This window comes from Ixodes scapularis, unplaced genomic scaffold (genome assembly GCF_016920785.2).
Source record: "Ixodes scapularis isolate PalLabHiFi unplaced genomic scaffold, ASM1692078v2 PGA_scaffold1__304_contigs__length_218370807, whole genome shotgun sequence".
Taxonomy (NCBI): Eukaryota; Metazoa; Arthropoda; class Arachnida; order Ixodida; family Ixodidae; genus Ixodes; species Ixodes scapularis.
Window position 1 is genome coordinate 123,331,502 of NW_024609846.1, and position 21,858 is coordinate 123,353,359.

The 21,858-nt window shown below is 45.5% G+C and overlaps 1 protein-coding gene and 1 non-coding gene across 2 annotated transcripts in view; one reads left to right on the forward strand and one right to left on the reverse strand.

Annotated features, from left to right (window-relative positions):
- Positions 1-21,858, reverse strand: part of LOC115311560 (ATP-dependent DNA/RNA helicase DHX36) — a 93,520-nt gene that overhangs the window by 68,235 nt on the left and 3,427 nt on the right. The window contains exons 2-9 of the mRNA XM_040207760.3: positions 16,431-16,522; positions 13,282-13,415; positions 12,430-12,744; positions 11,333-11,407; positions 11,081-11,176; positions 9,745-9,821; positions 9,553-9,627; positions 3,692-3,858 (exon numbers count right to left, since the gene is read on the reverse strand). Of these exons, the coding sequence (XP_040063694.2) occupies positions 3,692-3,858; positions 9,553-9,627; positions 9,745-9,821; positions 11,081-11,176; positions 11,333-11,407; positions 12,430-12,744; positions 13,282-13,415; positions 16,431-16,522 (1,031 nt within the window). The remainder of the gene's footprint in view (positions 1-3,691; positions 3,859-9,552; positions 9,628-9,744; positions 9,822-11,080; positions 11,177-11,332; positions 11,408-12,429; positions 12,745-13,281; positions 13,416-16,430; positions 16,523-21,858) is intronic.
- Positions 5,664-5,745, forward strand: Trnaf-aaa. Its single transcript has one exon. It is a non-coding gene; the product is annotated as a tRNA-Phe (tRNA).

Sequence of the window (21,858 nt, forward strand, 5' to 3'; positions counted from 1 at the left end):
TTATGAACACACTGTCATAGCCTGCATCCTCTAACCTTGACCACTGCCTTTCTACCGCACAACCCATAAAATGGGCACACGACTTATCCAGTGCGTTGCTGATTAGAGATTTGACTACACCTGCTTTTACTGATTTAGCATGGCAACTTTTCCTACTCAAAACGGGTTTTGCGGCCATTTTTCCGTACTCCCAACATAGACCCCCCTCCACGTGAATGTGTAAGTCCAGAAATTGTAAAAACCCCACACCTGCAGGCCTTGAACAGGCCCCTGCAGGTGTGGGGTACATACAAACAACAAAACTATACATATCAGAAACAAGAACCAGGACAATTCATGAGTGTGGGGGTGAGTAAGGGTGAGTGAGGGCTGTGAGGACCGTGAGTGTGTGATGGCCGTGAGGGCGGTGAGTGCGTGAGGGGTGTGAGGGCCATGAGTGCGTGAGGGGTGTAAGGGCGGTGGGTGGCGTGAGGGCCATGAGTGCATGAGGGGTATGAGGGCCGTGAGGGCGGTAAGGGGTGTGAGGGCCATGAGTGCGTAAGGGGTGTGAAGGCCACGAGTGCGTGAGGGGCGTGAGGGTGGTGAGTGTGAGTAGCATGAGTGCGTGAGGGGCATGAGGAGTGTGGGGGCCGTGAGGGCGGTGAGTGCGTGAGGGCCATGAGTTAGTGAGGGGCGTGAGGATGGTGAATGCGTGAGGACCCCTTCAGACGGAGCAACTTTCTCAGCAATTTTGGTGTTGCAGGCGGGTTGTTCCCTAGCTTTCCGTAGATCAACACGAATTTCTGAGATTGGGTCCGGCTCGAAACAAGCGAACAACTCAGAGCAATTCGAAGACATTTGAAGCGGCTGCATGCAATCAGGAACGCAATATTTTCATGTGATACCTCGTGCCGGTGGTGATGACAAAAGAAGACTTGGTTCTGGGTTTAAATTGATCGTTTTTAGAAATAAACTGTTTCAGAAAGATGCATTAGTATTCTAAAACAAGATTTAAATGCTTAAAACATGTTTATAGCGCGTGATTGGGAGTCTAAATAGTGCAAGAAAAATAAAATTTCGTGATGATGATGGCAAATTGCAGATATTAGTTGCTGTGTGTGAATGTGGGTGGCCCGTGTTGCTGGTGTTGTGATGTCAAGTTTCTGGGCGAAATTGCCCCATCTGAAGTGGGCCTGAGTGGCATGAGGGCCATGAGTGCATGAGAGGTGTGAGGGGTATGAGTGCGTGAGGGCCGTGAGGGCGGTGATTGCGTGAGAGGCGTGAGGGTTATGAGGGCGTGAGGGCCATGAGGGCGGTGAGTGCATGAGGGGCGTGAGGGCCATGAGTGAGTGAGGGGCGTGAGGGCGGTGAGTGCATGAGGGGCATGAGGGCCATGTGTGAGTGAGGGGCGTGAGGGCGGTGAGTGGCGTGAGGACCATGAGTGCATGAGGGGCGTGAGGGGCATGAGTGCGTGAGGGTCATGGTGCGGTGAGGGGTGTGAGGGCCTTGTGTGCGTGAGGGTCGTGAGTGCGTGAGGGGTGTGGGGTCCATGAGTGCATGAGGGCCGTGAGGTTCAGTGAGGGTGAGTGAAGGGCTGAAGGTGAGTGTAGCTGTGAGGGTGAGGGTGAGTGAGGGGCTTAGGTGAGTGTGGCTGTGAAGGTGAGGGTGGATGAGGGCGACCTAAAATGCCGACTTCTGCCGACAATATAGCTCTAAATTTTTTCTTTCATTATAAATTTGTTTTATAATATGCTTTCTTCTCTAGCCTGTTTAAAAAAAAAATGTTTTTTTCCTTTGTATGTGTCCTTTAATTAATCTGGTCCCTATGAATAGAGAATTGATAAATCCTAAGTAAAAAAAGGATGTTAAACTTTAAAGAAAAAAAAACAAACTTCCAAGTGTGTTTTTTTTTTCAGTTTCAGAGGTTTGAACAATGCTCGCTTAAAAAAACTTCAGTAAATTTGGTACTGTCGCTATCTGCAACACAGTAGATGAAAAAATAACAAAAAAGCTTAACCATGAGAAGAAAAAAAGTTATGCTATTCCTGTTGTTTTAAATTATTGGCCTATAGCAACACAACTTTACAAAGTTTCTACTAGCTCTAGGATATATGGCAGAACTGAAACAAAATTTCTTTTAATGAGAGATCATCCTAACATGGGACTCGTAAGAATTCACAAAATTGGGACATGATGTTTACAAAATCATTAATTGAAAACTTATATTCCCAGCAAATTGCAGATATGAAATTGCAACTGAGGAGAATTATCGCGCATGCCAAATTCTATGACCCCCATTGTAGGGCTTCCGCTGTCATTGGAGCACCATATGCAGTTCGCTATCACACCAGGAACCGCCAAACATCACAAAATCTAAAAAAGCATAAAAAGCTTCCGCAAAAGACCACTTTTCTAGGATAAATAAAAAAAACACATGATGCAGGCATTGTGCGAATTCATACCACTTTGCATCGAGACTCGACACCCTTTAAACCCCGTGGCCGCTAATTACGAGCGACGCTCGTAATTAGCGGCCGAGGGGTTTAAAGTTTGGTACCCGTTCTGGTTTCAGAGCTTGTTTCGTGCATTCTCCGACAATAGGCGGTGCTACTGCTACTGCTCCGACACCCCTAGGTTATATTGTTGTTTCGTTTAAATTTACACCAAAAAAGGCGCTATTGTCCAAGGAAAAAAAAATCCACTGCAAGCATTATTAACTTTCTCACAGAGAAGATGCTTTTTAAAGCCACAGTCACAATGCCCATACAAAAGACACGGTGTTCGCTCGAGACATGATGACAGAATTATGTGCAGACATGCCTCAAGCATATTCAAAGCATGATCGTACATATGTCTGTGCTTGGAACAAGTCTGCAGGCGGCTTTTGCATGAACAACGTGACCGTTGTACGAGCAAGACACGCGCCCCAGACAGTGCCAGCAGACTGTTTCTCGTACCAAGTACGAGAGCAGGGCACGTGCGACCGCGGCTTTAGGGAAGACTGTAACAATTCCCAATAGGTGGCGTGGCCCACTTCCTGGGAAGGGCAGCACGTACGAAACGGCAACACCCCTAGGTTTTTGCCATCGAGGAGCAGCAGACAGTTATCTGATCTTGGTGGTTGGAGGGCCCAAAGCCCATAAAATTCGCAGAAGAAGGCTTTTTTTTTTCCCTTCTACCTACTGTAAACAACATACTAGAATCACCGGACACTCAATCTCCGCCCAAATGTGGCAGTAGTGGTCGAGACCAAATGTCAAAACTTCACAACCTCCCGTTATTCGATACAAAAATTACAATCCATTCTGGGAGAAAAAAAAAATTACAGTCAACTAAGTTTATGAGTGCATGATGATGAATGATGCGAATTTGTGGAAAATTCCTTACAACTTTTAAATTGGATAACAGCAACTTCTGGAATGTTGGCATCCGGTATGAACCACCAGCACCACATTTGGGTGGAGACCGAGCATTCAGAGAGGCATGGTTTATCTTTTCAAGGAGGACACGAATCTTTTTTCTCCCGAACACCTGGTGCTTTTAAAGTGATCACTAGCATAGAAATAGGTTCTGATCCCGAAGACACACGGAACCACCTACAGGAGCTGTAGAAGCCTGAACTCTTTCAAGCTAACGCAAGTTTTTTGAGTATTCAAAGACTTTGCGACTTGTTCCTTTCTGTCGGTAGAGAATGCATGTGCAGCCATCTCACCGAAGTAGCGGGAGAAGAGGTCGGCGTTGATGGTGGCGCTCATGAGGACCACCCGGAGGTCAGGACGCACCGTGAGCAGGTCCTTTAAAACAATGGCCAGGAAGTCCGTCTGCAGGTCCCGCTCATGCACCTCGTCCAGGATCACATGCGATGCACTCGCAATGTAGCTGCGACGTTGTGAGACGGACGTGAATCGAGGGTTGAACAGCACAAAAAAGACCTAAATATACAAGAGGAATAAGATGAGAAATAAATGAAAGGAAAACAATATGCATATGTCATCTCGTTTGTCCTGTTTGTTTATTCTTTCATAACTTCAAAAAATATGAATAGTCATAGAACAACTCAGACTTGTTTTAAATAAGAATGAATGTAATTAGCGACCCATGTGGATAAAAATAAATATAGAGCAAATACAAAAAAGTGGTCAGTTTTTTTCCAGAAAGCATGCTTGTCATACTGAATCTGTAAAGCAATTCCTTTAAAGATTTTATGCAAGGTTTGAAAATGAAAAAATTGACCGCATCTTCACGTGGTGAATGATGTTCATTGGGGCGAAGCTCTGGTGGTGCTGATGATACTGACTTTGTTCATAGGTAGTACTGATGATGCTGATTTTTTTTTTTTGTCTATAAACGTTGAGCCATTGCATGCAAAGTTTAGCGCGATTATATACGCATTTGACCGCAGCGCCCTCTCCTCTATAGACATTGAGCGGCTCAATGCAACGTTTCATCCATGACATCCCCAGCTCTTGAGTTACTACAGTATAGACCACTTACAACGTAACCGCTTATAGTGCAGGACCGGGTATGACGCAGCTTTTTTAAACCACCGGTTAACCTGCCATAGAACTCCATGTAATTACATACCACTTAAAATGCAGGCGCGCGAAGGGAAATACCGGTTATAGTGCGGTTTTCGAAACAGCCCGGCGACCGCCCCGACTGACCGACGCAGAGAGCACGCTTCCCTGTGCGACACTAGATAACGGCGCGAGCTGCAACAACGCCACAAGTGGCACTCACGGGGCAAGGAGGTTGCTCGAAGAAGCGGGGAGAAGCGAAGAGAGAGGCTTCAGTTGCCATAGCGACGGAGGGACGCACGCACGTGTCGTTCACGTGCGTGCGTCCCTCCGCTCTGTGCGTTGGAAACAACCGCAACGACAGACCAATCGCAAATCGAGGAGAAGTGTTCGCGCGCGTTGCATGCCGGTTGCGGGCCGGCCGGCCGGCTGCTTTTATCCGCAAACATGGCGTCGGTTTTGATCGTCGACGTAGACGGTGTGGTAGAAGTTCATCGTTCCACGTAAAAGCGCTATCCTTGACTGTGAATTTTCGTTGTGTGTCTCTATGATAACCCAGCACGTACTAGGAGAGAAGATCCACCGACTCGTGCGGCGATGTTGTGGCGGCACTCTCAAGACGACAGAAATGCCCGTGTCGTCGTGCTTGTTTTTTTCGACTACAGTGGTGCTTTCTAAGCATTTGTGTTTTCGAACATCGCCCAAATTTCTTGTTTGGAGCATTTCATGCCTGTGCTCAAGTCGAAGGTATTACCGGCGCGTACCGTATAAAGGATACGAATTTTCACGCGTTTTCATTGCCGGAGAAAAGTGATTAGGGTTAGCAATCCAGAACGCTCGCAACATCCGTCTGCAACCCGCGACGCCGTTAAAAGGCTGCGCCAGGCAAAAGTCGCTCATTTCTTTCAAAATGTGTGACACACTTGAGAGAGAAGTGTACTAGTCTGGTGAAATAAAGACGTTCCTCAAAATAAGCTTTATTTTTCATCTAACATAAAATAAATTCTTTTACAAAGGTAAGTTGTCTGATGGCACGCATTTTGGCCTGAAAAATTGATGCTTTGGTTATAGCGCGGTACCGCTTATAGTGCAGATTTTCGCGACTCCCGCAACATACGTCATATGCGGTCTACACTGTACCACATCTCAGAGCCCCCTACTCGTCCCGCAGTCGTGGCCGAGTGGTTAAGGCGATGGACTAAAAATCCATTGGGGTCTCCTCGCACAGGCTCGAATCCTGTCGACTGCGCAAACATTTTTCCTTTTTTTAAGAAGAGAGATGGGATGGCAATCGATGTGAGCACGGACGCCAGACGGACAAGGCTAGACCCTAAGGAGCTTTGCCCCTAAAACAAATGAAGAAAAACTGACAGAGTACTGCCTTTTCCTCGAGCCAATCTAAATTAAAAAAAGAAAAGGGAACTCGCATAGCACGTTAATTCTATTGAAGAGACCATTAGATTTCATAGGACTTTATCACTCATGTGTCTATCAGGGGTGGAAGCGGGCTAGAGCCTTTTGTATCAGGGCTGGGAGCAGCAAAAGTCCCACTTTGGAGCAGTTTTGGAGCAGTAAAACGCTCGCTTTAGAGCAGCTCGGGAGCAGCAAAAATAAGCTTTGTAGCCGTCGAAGTAGGTTTTGCAGCAGGTCACGGAGGCCAAACAAATGTCTAAAAGTGATTTGTTTCTAAATGTGAAAATGTAGCAAAAATATATGCATGCACATCCCAGAATAATTTTCAAGCAACATACATACACACCTTTCTATTTCTATTGCATTGAAATATGGAATATTTGCCATTTATGCAAAGGAAAGGCTTTGAGAACCATTCCGGCAGCAGGCAGAGTCATGATAGACTTTATATGGGAGGCCCCGACAATAAAAGCCTAGCTTGAGCCACGCCAGTACAAAACCGTCTACTTAATAGACCAATTGTAAACATGTATCCAGAAAACTAAACCACTGCAAGGTGTCAGATAAACTACCTTCGCTGACTACAGTTTTTGTTTAATAAAGAATACACATGTTCAATCACTACTTAAAAAGCCCTATACAGTCGCTGACCTATTTTTCGCACTCTGAGGAGACTCCGAAATGGTCCGAATAATCAAACGGTCCGAAAAGTTGATCTCAGCCAAAATATTAACTTTCCGCGCATATTCCGCTGCGTATTGGACACTTTCCACTTGCTTGACGTCCATTTTAAGTTCTCGTGAAACTTCCACTTAATATTGTTCACTTTTCACTTTTTTGTTGATCTGTTTGATCATGGTGCTGCGCTTTGTCGGCGCCTTCGTTGGCACAAACAGGGAGCTTGAACTTGGCCCCATTTGGTACTACCGTATTTACTCGAGTAATAGCCGCACTGTTTATGAAGGAAACCTGAGCGTGCGCTTTTCCACGGAGCACGCGGATTGCCAATCACCGCGATCCACAGCATGGCTCCAGCTGTTTACAGGACAGAGATAGCGTCCTCGCACGAAGGTACCATCTGTGAAGATTGCATTTGTATGGAGACCTGTGTTCTTGATCTAGTTATTCGCTATGTTATTTATGTGCAACGCGATGATTGACTGTATATGTGCTTTACGGGAAAGCAGACACAAGGGCCTTGTTCATAAATAGTGCGGCTATTACTCGAGTAAATACGGTATTTGGAGACAATGTTTAGTCCGCCATTTTCGCTTCAATACTAAGCCTCTCAGCAAAAAAACCTTTGGCTCAAAGACCACAAGAACAGCAGACAGCCTCTCTTCTCGCGGTCGCACTCGAAAAACACGAACCATGAGAAGAACTGGAAGAACCATAACAATGGGCTATAGCGTAACCGGAAAACCCTACTATAGCATCAACCCAGCTTGTTTATTGTGTAGGACTTTGTATCGAGGCTACAGGGTAAAATCAAAACAACCAAAATAGCGGCAACTAAGCTCGCGGCGGTGTTTTGTGACTGTAAACTGAAGAAATCATGAAAATTATGTCCGAAATATTGAGCAATAAGCTTTATGGCGTTCGAAATTTCGGTCAATGTTATACATTAACTCTATGGGGTGAGTGACGGTTCGGCTAAAACGTCCGAATAATTATACGTGTCCGAAAAATCGGCGTCCGAAAAATTGATTGGCGACTGTATCAAGTTTAGTAACAAAATACAAGGCTACTGACATTTGACAAAAATTCAGATGCAAAATAAAATGTGTATTTTATATCTTTAGACTACCACAGTCGCTCGTACATATGCAGCTTTAAGCATCGACTAGAAGAGCAACGCAACCTTATGTACTCCATAAAATGCTGTGCATTGCGTGTCTCCATAAAAAAATTAACTTACCACAACATGTCTCAGAATAAAGCAGTCCTTGCTGACCTGTTTTCATTAAATACAAATGTTCTTAATCACTGTTCATAAAATACAGTAATCCCTACACCCAAGTTAACATACAAAGCTATATCTATATTACTTTGGATGGAAAAATATATTGTCTTAAAGATATCACAGCCACTAATACATATGCAGCATAAACACTGACTAGAAGAGCCCACAGGCTCCATGTAAAAAAAAGGGGTTGTGACTAAGCTGAATCTGTGTAATTTAGAAACAACTGAAGTTCACCTTTTTTTTCACAGTTTGAAGAGCAGAGTCAATTTCTTTTATGCGCTCGAGTACTTTGGGCAGTTTAGTTCACATCTCTTAGCAGGAGGTGTCCACTCCCCACCTTGTCCATGTCCTTAACTGCCTCACCCTTGCTTATGAGTTCTTGTGCACTCAGTAGAAGTGCTTTAAGAGAAGGCAGTTTGAACGAGACTGAAAATGAGATGTAGCTGATCAGGCGGTGATCCCTGCGGGGCAGGCTGCCTTCTTACGTGACAAAAAGCCCACCAACTTCTCTCTACCCTACCCAACCCCCCACCCCCCCCCCCCCCCCCCCCCCCCAACCAGATACACCTATACCCGAAACTTATACGAGTAGGGTGGCTATAGCAAGTTAAGGTACGTTCTTGACAGGAATCGGCAGCGCGGGAGTGTTGTACGGCATTTCTGATGTCACCCCCACTCCTCCACGCTAAAGGAAAGAAACAAAAAAGTGTAGCACTGCCAATTAACCAACTCGCTTACGATCGCGGGTATTGTTTTCGCTAGTGGTCTGACGGCGGGAGACAACACACGACAGCGTGCACATTCGCGCACACAATGATGGTTTTGGTTTTGTTTTGATAAGACAAATTGAGCTCGAGAACGGATGTGCCTGTGCTCGCGATTCTTCACGGCTAAGCGTCCAAATATGGTAGGCTACCAAATAACAGGTAAAGCTAGTAAAGACCACTTACTTCTGCTCATGTTAATGGCCAAGGTAGCCCACCGGTGCCGAGGCACCAACTCCCACGATCACGGCAAATCGGGACCACGGGCAACTGCATGCGCGCTCCAACCGCGCCAACCATATGCCCGAAACCAAACCGATGTGTTCGTATATCAAGCTCTTTGTAGTAAAAAACGACATCGCACTCTCGATGAACTAAAATCGGCGCTTCGCCCTGAGGTTAGACATGGTTCGGAGCCCCAGTCGAGTTGGTACGAGTCACCCGCAGTGACACCTAAGCAAAAGTACACACCACATGGTGGCCCGTGGCCAACCGTTTTCCGCTAAATTTAAAGAAAACACTAAAAAAAAAAAAAGTTGAAATTGGCGTTTTGGAGCAGGCTGGCGCAGGGAAGTGAATTGGCGCAGGGTGGCGCAATTGGCGCAGCGCTTCCACCCCTGGTCTATGGTTTTCAATTCTTTTAGCAGTTCTATTCATTGCACGATTCTTTAATATACGCTGTCGAGTGTCGGTGTTTTTCTGCAATGAGTCTCGCTTCTTCAGCATAATACATTGCTCACGTAGTACTTGCATTGATGGTTTAAAATTTTTGCAATGCGTTCATGTGCAATTTGTTTGTTTTATGCATTTAAAACCCGAGGATGCACTGCCCAGTCCCCACACCTAAACGGGGATGTGGCTTTATATTTGTGTTCTTTAGAAACAATTAAAAAGAATTAATGACGAAACTCACGGATCACTCTGCAACTGCTGCAGAAGGATTCCCGTCGTGCAGAAGAGGATGGAGCCTCGGTCTCGGGGCAATCTGCTAACGAAAGAAGAGAAAAAAAGCATATATATATCAGCGCCACGTCGCGGTGCAGTCCATTCACGGAGGCTACCGCAAACGTTATCGACCCGGTAGCATTTTCAGAAGTCCCGTTACCATTCCAGCCTGATCTGATATCCCGCAGACGCGTCGCCGCACCGCTCCCCTCTCTCGGCTGCCACTCTCTCTGCCACCTGAACACGGTGAAAGACAGGTGCAACGAATGACAACATTGGAGCGTCTCATGCATATGAAAAAACACTCCTAAATGACACCAAATGCGCACTGTGCAAGACGGTTAGCACAAACAAGCGATTGCCATTTTTTAATGTTTTTGTGTAAGAATTCAAAGGCTGCCATCAGGACTACTACTACTATCGTGGAAAGTGCTCATTTGGGACCATAGTACACGATAAAATTAGGAGCCCATCAATACCCTGTTTAAGTAAAAAGCGGTAACACGCAAAAGTCGTGCCTGGTGCTAACAATGTCGCACAGTGTACCTCCGGCAATACCCGCAAAATAAATGGCACCAAAGGACTGCTGCTGTTTACGTCGGATAACAAATAATGGGAATAATCTGTGCCTAATTCCTATTTTCATATAGCTCTCTATTGTCAACTTTCTGCATGTAAGTCTAGTTGGACACTGAGACAAGATCAAGATGTGCTTTTATATTATGCCAAAAAACGGCACCCAAAACATTGTTTCAAGTTTTTCTCTTGCACAGGCAGTTGCAAATGTTTGAAGTAATGGTTGGTATCAAAAGGGCATGTAGATCGCTTATAGAAAAGCCTGCCTTGTTCTTTCCCAAAGCTGTAAGCAACTTGCACATTTTGCTGAGTATTTTACGTGAAAAAAGATCAGTCGAAGAATGTCATCATTTATACCATATTTGCTACAGTATCAAAGTACAGCTTTTACTGCCAATTGTTCAAGTTTCGATCAATCTGAAGGTTCCCCACCTTAACCAATGAAAAAGTGAAAGGCGTTACCCAAAACTACTACTAGAAAGAAAAAAATTATTATTTTACAAAATGTCTATGTAAAAAGAATTTAGCTGAGCAATAGTCCATCTACCATAAAATATCCATTAAGAGCCTATGAAGACTTCTGAAAAAAACTATAAGAAAATTTAAGGGTGGGCAGTTGGTAGAGTAAAATTTGTTAATGATTTATATTCTTGAGTCTAACCAATTATGACATACTATACAGCAAACAAAGGTGAGCACTCTCACCAGCACGGGTACACAAGAAATGTTTTCTTGGTGGATTTGCTCTTCAAACGGAGGCAACCTCGTCAAATGTAAAAAACTGATTAGTTTACATGTTGTTTTTTTTCTCCAAATGGTGCAAACCCTATAGTAATTACCTCGTGGATTCTATTTGTGCATTATCATAAATGGTCAAGTAACTCACGTGCCGCAGAAGTGTGAGACGCATACATACTCACCGTTATGGCGCTGATTCGTCTGGGTTGGGTGCAGATGACACGACATGTGGACCCTCTCCCCTCGTTGATGTAGGTGTCCAGTATGAACTGTGGAATCTGGAATTCAGAGAGCCCCCTTTAGAAAGGGTCAACATTGGAGTTTTCAATTCTAGAACTTTGCAGGCCCCAGACAGCTCAGCAAGGGTGAACTGGAGGCCCTGCAAGCCCCTGAAAACGGGAGGAATGCCTCTACGGAAGGAACAAGCAGATCACCTGGGTCGTCTTCCCGGAGCCCGTCTCTCCGCTGATCACCACCACCTGGTTGCTTTCAATCAAGTCCACTATTTGCTTTGGAAAAGAAGAAAACAAAAAAGATAAAAGAGTGATCATAAGTTTTGGAAAGAACCTGTGCCCAGCACCAAAGGCTCCACGAAATAACTTCAAAATTTATTGCTTCCATAGTGCAGGCACAAAAAATATTAAATGTGCGATCCGGCTACAAGCCGGATTACACATTTTTATTCTTAGCAATGATGCAGGGCTGTATCACTACTCTAGCGCAAAGTTAGCATGCATCGACAGGGTCAACGCTGTTATTAATGCTGACTAATACCTCAGGGATAGTGTTGTAATGAATGTGTGAACAGGCCGTGATAGAAAAATTGTGATATCCCTGTGCAATTCAAATGCAGAAATATCGAGCAGAGACAGTTCGATAAATGTGACCAGTTTTCTTCTAAACACCAAAAAAGTTTACCCAAAGAACCTGTCAACCAAGAGACAAGAAGCAAAAAAAATGTGATCACAAACTACGAAGTGAGAACGCCCATCACATATTGGGGACGAGGACAGACCGTGACGCCCAAGCGGTTAACTTTAGAACTACACGGATGGGGATAACAAATTAAATGACTCAGTGCTCGGCTGACATAACCAATGGAGGGGCTCTTTTGTAACCACTCCGGCCTGCATAAACAATGCAGCATGCACGGTGCCCAGCTCAGCACAAAAGCCCAAGTGGGTCAAGCTCACATTCTCTGATGACTGCTTTTGGGATGGATCTGGCACTTAGCGTCACTTCGTCGATTGTTGGTATTTTCTACATTACACTGTGCCCCTCGCTCTCTTGTAGAAGATGACATGGACACGCCCATAAGGCCTGTGGACATGTGCACAGGCCTTGTGTTAAATAAACACCGAGGTGTGGAGAAACAAACGGGTCAGAGCGCCCCCTATAGTTCTATCTCCTGTCCAATAGTCGTAGCTTAAATGAATGAACATAAAATTATTAAAAGAAGCGTTCTGTACAAGTCGCTCTCTCGTTAACTCCCACTTGACTGGACGGAAGCGAGCGATCTGGGAGAATGCACCTGCTTCATCTTGTAGGCCGGCAGCAACTTCCGAAACTCCAGCATCTTCTTGAAGTCGGCCGACCCGGCTTTGACCTCCAGGTCCTTACGGAACCTCTCGTCCAGAGTCGGATTACGAGTCAGCCCCGCGCCGGTGACGTGCCCCGGACTGCCCCATGCCGAACTGCTGCCGGACCCGTGGCCTTCCAGATAGTCCAGTGCCACGCTGTTGATGGCGTCGATCCGCTCGTGGCCCTCGCCCTCCTCGCTGCGGATGCCCCGGATGATGTGCCTCAACTCCTGCTGGCTCTCGGGATCGATAGACAGGGCAACCCTCTGGATAGCAGAGGTCGGCACTTCAGGCTCAACTCTTTCAAACTCGCAACCGGCTCGAAACCGAAAATCATCATGTCTTCATCCACAAACAGTTAGAAAACCAACTCCAAACTCATGCACACTCACAAACTCGAGGACAAAAACTCACTAAAACTCAGAAATACCCAACTCACAAGCTCTGTCGAACTTATGCACACAGCCTCACTCAAACTCGGGAACTCTCAACTCACGAACTTGATCAAACTGATGAGCTAAAACTCGTAAACTCAAACTCACTTCTGACTTCACCAGCACAAACAGTCCAACCTTAGGTCAAGAGATTATGAAGACAAGAATCGTAAGACAAGACCTTTTTCGCACCCCTGGAACCTTCTCACTCCCACACTCAAACCTAAAGACAGTCTCCACAATAGTCGTAACGGTAGTATTGCTTAGTAGAATCTCAGCGTTTGAGAGAGGGTTGAGTGGCACATACTGAGAAGCTGATGATGCGACACCTGACGAAGGGTGAACAATAGGAAAGAGCAGACTGCTCACTTGGTTCTTCTGAGCCCACTTGTTCTGAGCACTGTTCTTTCGTGCAAAGAAGAGGCCGATCTCCTTTCCCCTGAGACCAGCGGGGTAGCTTCTACCAGGGCCGCGCGGAGGCCCCCGACCCTGGTCACTTTGCCCTGGGCGACGCAAAAGTGGAGGAAAATTTGTGCCAGATCGGCTACTCTCGGAAGCCAGGTTGGCAGCTTAATCAAAGAAGAAAGGTTCAAGCACAAAACTGTCAAATCTCTGCTGAGCTGCATCTTGAAATAACAGTGCTCACCAAACTTATGCATCCGTAAAAAAAAAAAAAAAAGAAAACAAACAAACACAGTAATATTTTATTTAAATGTATGACGCATGGCCTATTTTTCCCTATAAACTAAACTGCCTTGGCATATTTCATGAGAGAAAAAAAAAGGCAAACATTGAGTCTTTAACGTTTTGGTATTTTGCTCATTAAATACTATGCCTGTAGGCCTATGCATGTGCTATGGACTGGTATCACTTTAGTTTAATTTAATCTTACAAAACAATTTATAGAAATGTTTAAATTTCGTCAAAAAATAAATTTAGCCTAATTTAAACACTTTATTAAAAAAAGCCATTTTTACTTCTTTTTTTTTTTTTTTTTTCCAATAATGTTAACTTCCTGTGGGCACAATCAAAGTTCCTTCTTTCTTTGTTGTATTGTCTGTAGAAGTGCTCAAACAAAGATATGTGCACTTAAATTGGGCAAAAGTGTAGTTTCAAAAGTTGGCTTTACTGCAAGATTTTTAGCTTTGAAATGCAAAGGGTAGGCGGGTTGTAAGTGTTTGGGAGGTGATGGGGCAACGGAAAGTGGCGGTGGCGAAAGGAGAGGGGAGGGAGTTGTGGGGACGTGGCACCATTAGGAAACAATGTCTGCCCCTACGCATGTTCCTTTCTTTTTTTCCTTTTCGTTTTCTTCTTTTTTTTTGGGGGGGGGGGGGGGGGGGGGAGGGAAGATTTTATATTTTAATTATGACACTTGGGTCAGGCTGCATATTTTTGTTTATCTCAGTTAGCACATATGGTGTTTGCTCATCTCTCATCTCATCTCTATTTCTTTGTTGTTAAAAACCATGAGACGAGATCTGCAGCCGGAAGTCTTCCTGTTGCAACTATAATTCCAGTCACCTGCTCAAACTTTTTTACATTAGAAGTTGCTTCTGTTCAGTTAGGTGATTGACATTACAAAAAGATACATACTATTGTTTTCACTTCCATGCCTTTTTTGTTTAATTAACAAAAAGAATGGTTCAGTACCCTCCCCTTCAGTGTTCTTTTTATTGTGATATATTTGCTATATCTCTATATAACAAACGTGGTCAGCCACCGATACACTTGGTATAATCCAGTTAAAAATCTGTGCATTTTCGACGGGACTACGTACAAGTTCGTCTGCTTGGGCACCGCCGCCGTCATCTGACCGGCGCACAGGTCTATCACGTCTCTTTACACTTTTTCAGGAGCTTCTTTCGGGCTCTAAAAGTTACTTATTAGTCTTAGCTTTTTGTTATACTTCAGACAAAGATGAATAAGTTACTTTTAGAGGCCATAGGAAGCTTCCGAAAGAGCGCAAGCACCACGTGATAAATAAGGGCCCCTTTTCCGCGGCGCCCACGGGCGCCAACTACAAATTCGTATAGCACCGCAAATATAGCTCTAAAAATTTTTTTTCTTCATTGTAAAATCGTTTTATGACATCCTTTTTCCGTCTAAGCTGCTTAAAAAAATGCATTTTTCCTTTGCATGTGTCCTTTTTAACAGCTCCGCTGTAAAAATAGCCCAAGCATAACATATTCAGAAGAAAACTTATTGTGAGTGTTTTCGTTTTTACCCAATTATAACAACCGACACAAGTGGGTACAAACATCAAGCAGTCTAAATGTAGCATTTCATCTTGCTCCACTTCAAAAGTTTTGTAGCAAAAAATAATTTTTCTAAAAAATTTCAAAAAGTGGCTTTGTTTTTTGCGAAAATGCGGCTATGTTATATAATTTTTTAGGCAAATCAAAATGCCCACGCTGGAATGAGTGTTCGATTTCAAGTGACACCACCCACTCAAGAGCTCCGAAAGCGGGGGAGGGGGAAAGAAGGGGGGGGCGTGGTAGGCTTGAGTTTTCTCTGTCAGCAGAAACAAGAGGCGCAGTCCCCTGTAAAACAGTCAAGCAAGTTGTTTCTTTTTTTTTCTTGCGATATGTTAGTAACAATGTCGTGCTATCGCTCAAAGGAAAAAAAAAAAAAAAAAAAAGCCCATTTAGGTGGCAAGGTTAGAAATTCAGAACCAGAAAAATGAAGGCCCGAAAGTGTGCAAGTCCACCCAGCGTCTGCACCCCCTTTCCCAACAAAGAAACACAAAAAACAAAACTGTGTGTACGTGCGTGTGCATTAGGATATGGCACCAAACGTTATCCTGAAACCAAGTGAAACGCGTGGCTTAGCAGGTATCTCGATCCCCTTCTCACACAAAAGACTTCCTAAGCCTCTGCACCTACTTATAACCTGCAAAGGCTTCACGTCTGGCAGTATGTTAAGTAAATAAACAAAGAGTATATACAGGACAGGCGAGCTGAGTTTCCGCATGGCAGCACTATCCCAGGGGAAGCTAAACAACCGATCCCTGACGTAGCACTTTGGAGCGGTTTGCCGAGTGCTACGTCGCAAAACCGTTGCCTGGCTGTCGCCAGGACAGCGCTACAATGAAAAAAAAAAGAACACAATTTGTCTGTTCAACATAAGTTTGGTGAGCACTGCAAGCTTTTTGCAGTGCTCTATGCTCAAAATAAACAACACTTGGAAAACCCTGAAAAGATTGCGAGGCGCGCACGCTTCAGTCACTGAAACGCAGGGCGTGGGTTATTAGGTTCACACTTTTTGCTTTGCAGTTTGTTCTTGGGAGTTCTTCTCATCACAACATGAACCTTAATTGTGCAAAAAGGAAAGGTCCAAAATTTGTTTCTGTTTTTCAGTCAACAACTAGAGTGGCCAGACAGACACAGACAAAAGGCCCTTGTAGGACAAAATACTTGTTTTGTCGGCCTGCTGTCTCCCACGTCTCCTTTCAGGGGGGCGCACAACCCCAACCCTAGAAACCCCAGAAAGAAACGAAGAGGAGGGATTGGAAAGCTCACCTGCCCCCCTCCATCCCGAACCCCGGCCTCTGCCCCTGCCCCTGCCTCCTCTCCCTCTTCCCCGGTGCCTCTCCTGCTGGTACATGACGCCCCTGGAAATGGAAAGACGTTATTGCACGGGCATCAGGCACTCTCCACCGGTGCCCCAAGCAATTTGTGTACTGCTGGGCAATGATACGAGTGGCACTACAAACGTCCCTCTGAATAACCCATTCGGGTTAAAAAGGGTCACTAGACGACCACTTCCCGAAAATCTCTGCCTGCAACACTATGCACATTAACGCTCTTAGATCTCTTAGTAGACAAGCTCCCTGGAAGAGTGGAAAACGCTTCTCCTCTGCAACAGCTGCACGCGAGCGGGTACGGGTGGATAGCATTCCTAGCGCCACAAGCGGCAACGCCTCCACAGGCAACGAAGAAGGATAGTTTGTGAACGACATACTTTTTGCACAAGCTTTATGTTTACCATAAAAACCACAATAAAATCACTTTCCGCCAACTCGAGTGCTTCAGTCAATAAGGCGAGCTAATAGCGTAGCGAGTCCCACCAAGCGGACACGCCACGCTAGGGCGCCAGGCATTCTAAGTAGCTTGTCAACTGACTTTGATCTAATGTTGGCCCCAGTACAGCTGGCCCCAGTACAGAGTGACACTGTTTCAACCTAGACTTATATGTTAATGATAACAATTTTGTGAGACTGTACCTAAAGTGTGGGCTGTGTATGTAGAATTTCACTGCCTTCCTTGCATGGGCACCTCGTAGACGTCCCAGCGCATAAATTTTTGGCCCGAGAACTGAATTGAACAGCCCATCGAATCTGGAGCTCAGTAGCCGACTGGTACTCAGAATGCACTGCGAGCAGGCTTGCCGCCAGGGGCACGTCGATTTTGGAAAAGGTCTATTCCTTGGACATTCAGTGTCTTCTTCGAAATATTGATTGAAAACAAAATTAATTAAGTCATTTGAAAGTCATAAAATGCTAGAACATTTCGAGACTTTTTTCTTTTCTTTTCTCTGGCACGGCAATAAGTATTTAACTTCCTGCTCAGGTAATGATTGCCGTATGTCGATTAAAACAGAACAAAAGATCTTAGTGGTTGAAAAAAGAAAAGAAAAGGGGGGTTGCAAGAGAGTGGCGTTCGACGAGAAGCCGAAAATTACAGTTCGTGATTCGTCGGAGTGACAGAAAGCTGATTAATTTTCGCCAAGAATAATTTGATGTGGCTAGGTGAGTTTGGTAAGTAACATTCAACAGATAATGGGCCTTTTTCAGAGTTTGGCCACGATTGTGGTGTACCCTCGCACGAATCGCTCGAAACACTTCAGGGTTTCGAGCTTATTCTGTTCCGTCACTTTGCCGTCCTGTGTAGCGCGCGATCGTATGGTGCATCGCCGTACCCGGGGCAATGTAAACAAGCTCGGACGGGGTGAAATGATGGGCGATCTTGATATCGCAAAGGATCGCCTGCACCGTCAAAAACTAAACAATGGTATGTCAGAAACAATTGCTCTTTGAATTCAGCACGTTCACGAACCTCCGACTAAGTGGGCCCTACAAACAGGGGAGTTCACGGTTCGTTGCCAAGACGTTCCGTCAGGGTTCTGTAGCCGTAAGCCATGAATCAATTTCCCGCGCTTTAAGGGTTTTGCAAGTGACTGTTATTTTTTTCACTTATTAAAGTGGCAAGACGTGAATGTGTATAGCGCCCGCCTGAAAAACGAAAAGCTTTACCCATTTATTTTTTTACTTGAGTACCGGGTGCGGCGTGATTACGTTACATAACCTCACATGCACACTTTGTCTTTCAGTCGAAAGCAGAATGTCTCGCCATCACGTTGAGGACCCAGCCACCTGACATGGGGATTTGCGTCATAAACTTCTGAAACGTGGGTTTTTAAAAGCAGGGCAAAAAGGGAGGTGTTTGACATTGGGTGCTTTCGTGCATCACCCATGAAAGGCTGCTGAAACTCTATAAAACCTCGCATTTCACCCATTTTTGCTGCTACCCAAGCAACTCATGAACTCACCAAACTCGTGAACTCAACACACTCATGAACTCAACGTACTCATGAACTCAACATACTCATGAACTCACGAACTCAAGCAGCCCTCACTCAAACTCACTCATGATGTTTCGAGGCTTGTGAACTCACTCAACCTCACCTCATGCCTCAATAGGCAAGTGTGAGTGAGGTGAGTGAGTGCACTCATGAGTGAGTTTTGCCAAGGTCTGTCTGAAAAAAGTAATGGATGGATGGATGGCCGCTACTGGCTATACCCTTTGTAACGCGCGGTAGCTTGCGCCACCTAGCCTAAGTCTAAAAAGACAAACATATGATTCCTCCCGCCCTTCTAAGCCAATTTTCTCCTGCTAACTATCACCAGGCAGTGCGGGATATCACCAGGATGACCTTCGGGGGATCAGAGGAAAGAACTAAAAAACATCACCCCCCGCCTTTTCTCCCCGGCGAGGGAGTCGCCGATTTTCCTCTGTTCAAACCTAGTTGCATTACCCTAGCACCGGACCCACCGGTGGACAGGGTCGAGACTTTGGGCCAGAGCCACGCGGAAGGGAGTTCCAATTTTCCTCTGTCCCGCTTGTCCCCACCTGTGCTAGTTAGTTGTGCATCATTCAATTTTCCCTAGATAATTTCCACTGATCTTCTAATTGCTTTTTTGTTACTGTAATCCTCTTCTTTTCCATCCTTTCAACGTCACTAGCGAAACCCAGGGCCCTGGCAAAATCTGTTACCCCTTCAGGGAGGGCAGGGCGAAGCCCTTTGTACTTCAAAACCAAGTGCTTTAATATCTTGCCCTCCAATACCACTTCAAAGACAAGGCCTGCGCATGACGTTTGGTTAGTAGATCCCCGACCCGCCCCAAGACGCAAACAGGCCAAAGCTTGACGAGAGTTTGAGCCACGTCACAATTGCGTCGAAATCACTGGCCAGCACAGCTGTGTGCGCGACTGCTGAGCATGAGCTGATAGCAAGCTTCCACAGTTCACTAGCACTTGCATGCAACAACATTTACATTGTCCGTCTTAGCAGCCTAGTAATGTGAGCTCATGCGAAACCATCAAGATTGCCAATCTTAGCAGCCTATTAATGTGAGCTCATTTTGAGCATAACCACTGAAGCAGGCAATAGAGCCGACAATGGCGGAATCGGTGGCAAAGAGGGCTAGCACACACCAGCGCGGAGCACGTGGAGCAAAAGCTCGCGCTGCAGAACCCAGAATCCTGGGTTCAACCCCCACCCCTGCCCATATCAATTTGGATGAGCATCATACCGGCGTGTGGTTGTGTATCACCACTGCGTGATGCACATTAAAGACCCCAGGCTAACGGTTGTACTGCACTGGCGAAATTTATCATCCACAGATGGGAGACTCATCGCTCATTGAGGCAGATCAAGTTCTAGGCTGCATAAACATACACACACCCCAATTTTTTTTAGCCGACGATGTAGCAGATTATGGCGTTAATCTGTGCTACCTAGGCAGTGCTGAGGGGACCTACTAGTGATTACAGGCCTTGTCCTTCTAAGTGGTACTAGGGCCCGCTTCAGACGGGGCAATTTCTCCCAGCAACTTGACGTCGCAACACCAGCAACAAGGGCCGCCCGCGTTCACACGCAGCAATCGATTGCTGCAATTTGCTATCATCATCATTAAATTTTATTTCTATTGCACTCTTTAGACGCACAGTTACGTGCTATAAACATGTTTTTAAACATTTAAATGGTGTTGAGAATACTAACTCGTCTTTTTGAAATGGTCTATTTTTAAAAAACAATCGATTTCAAACCAGAACCAAGCCTTTAGTTGCATCATCACTGGCACGGGTTATCACGCAAAAATATTGTATCCCTGATTGGCCTGCCGCCGCTTCAAACATCGTCGAATTGCTCCGAATCGCTCGCTTGTTTCGAGCCGAATTCGGGGGGCTAAGCTCGACTTCGATGAGAATCTCTCCGATCTGACATAACGGGGAAGGGGAGGAGCTTCTTATGAGTCCGCTTTGGCTAGTTTCCCCCTCCCCCTGCAGCGGCGAGTTCCCCAGCATAGCTCCAGTTTGCCCCTATGCTCCACAGTGAAGGGTTTAATTTGATTTAAATTGTAAATGACAAATAAAAATCAGTAACAGCATGGATGCTAATCATAAAAATAAAGCTTGGATATGGGCTAGTTGGTTAGATATTGTGATGGTTTGCAGCGCTGCATAAATGCAGGAAAAATGCACTTGATAAAATTTAAACTATTACAGAGTATGAGGAAAAACAACGTACATGAATGATGCAGACTAATAACTGTGTAATTTCTTTCTCAACTTCCCCCCCCCCCCCCCCACAAAGCCACAATAATTTTTCAAAATACGATGGGGGAGGGGGGGGGGGAAATAAGAAAGAATTTACACAGTCGTTGGTCTGCACCCTTCATGTATGTTCGTTTTTCTTTTATCCTCCAGGGGGATCGGGGGCCCAGTCACGTGGTGCGAAAGCTCGCGCTGCAGAACCCAGGGCTCCTGGGCCCTGCCCGTTTTGATCTGGATGAGCATCATACCTGCGTGCGGTCGTGTATCACTACTGCATGGTGCACGTTAAAGGCCCCAGGCTAACGGTTGTACCACACTAACTTCCGGCTATATAAACATACACACAACAATTTGCTTTTTTTATCCTCTGTTTTAGTTTAAATTCTATTGAGTCTGTTTTTCTTGCATCTATACAGTGCAGCAAATGATCACAATAATTATCAAAGCCTGTAGGAAATGATAAATTGTGTTCCTGCTGCAGATTGCCGTAAAAACACATTTGCTTGTAGGATTCCCAACGGGAACAATGGTTCTTGCACGGCTCCATCGTCTCAAGCCCGGATTGCCATGCAGTTCAACACACAGCCACCTTACCACCTTTTTCAAGAGGCGATAGTGTTGTTGAAAATCAACACCGTCCATGTCACACGCGCTGGTATGTACGCCGACGGCAAAACACAAACAAAAACGCTGCCATTTTGAATGCTTCTCCCTTATCCCGTGCAAAAAGCTTGCTGGCTCCAAGGTTGGAGCCGGCAAGCTTTTCCCATCCTAGGCGGCTTCTGTCACCCCACAATGGCGTCACAGAATTTCGCCGCAAGTTTAAGAAAAGGCGCTCTTTGACCACCTCAGACTCTCCGTTGTGACATCACGACCTAGAGAGCGACGGCGCACATCGTCATGCACAGCGCCGATCAATCTTGGCGGGCGGCGAGTTCAGCGGAGAATTCGCACTGATCTCTCCATGTTGAGCTTAGCCCCCCCCGATCTCAGCAATTCGTGTCGATCTAGAGAAAGCTAGAGAACAACCCAACAACCCCTATTGCTGAGAAAGTTGCCCTGTCTGAAGCGGGCCTTATGGCAGGCAGCACATAATGTGTCTGTCTCCTGA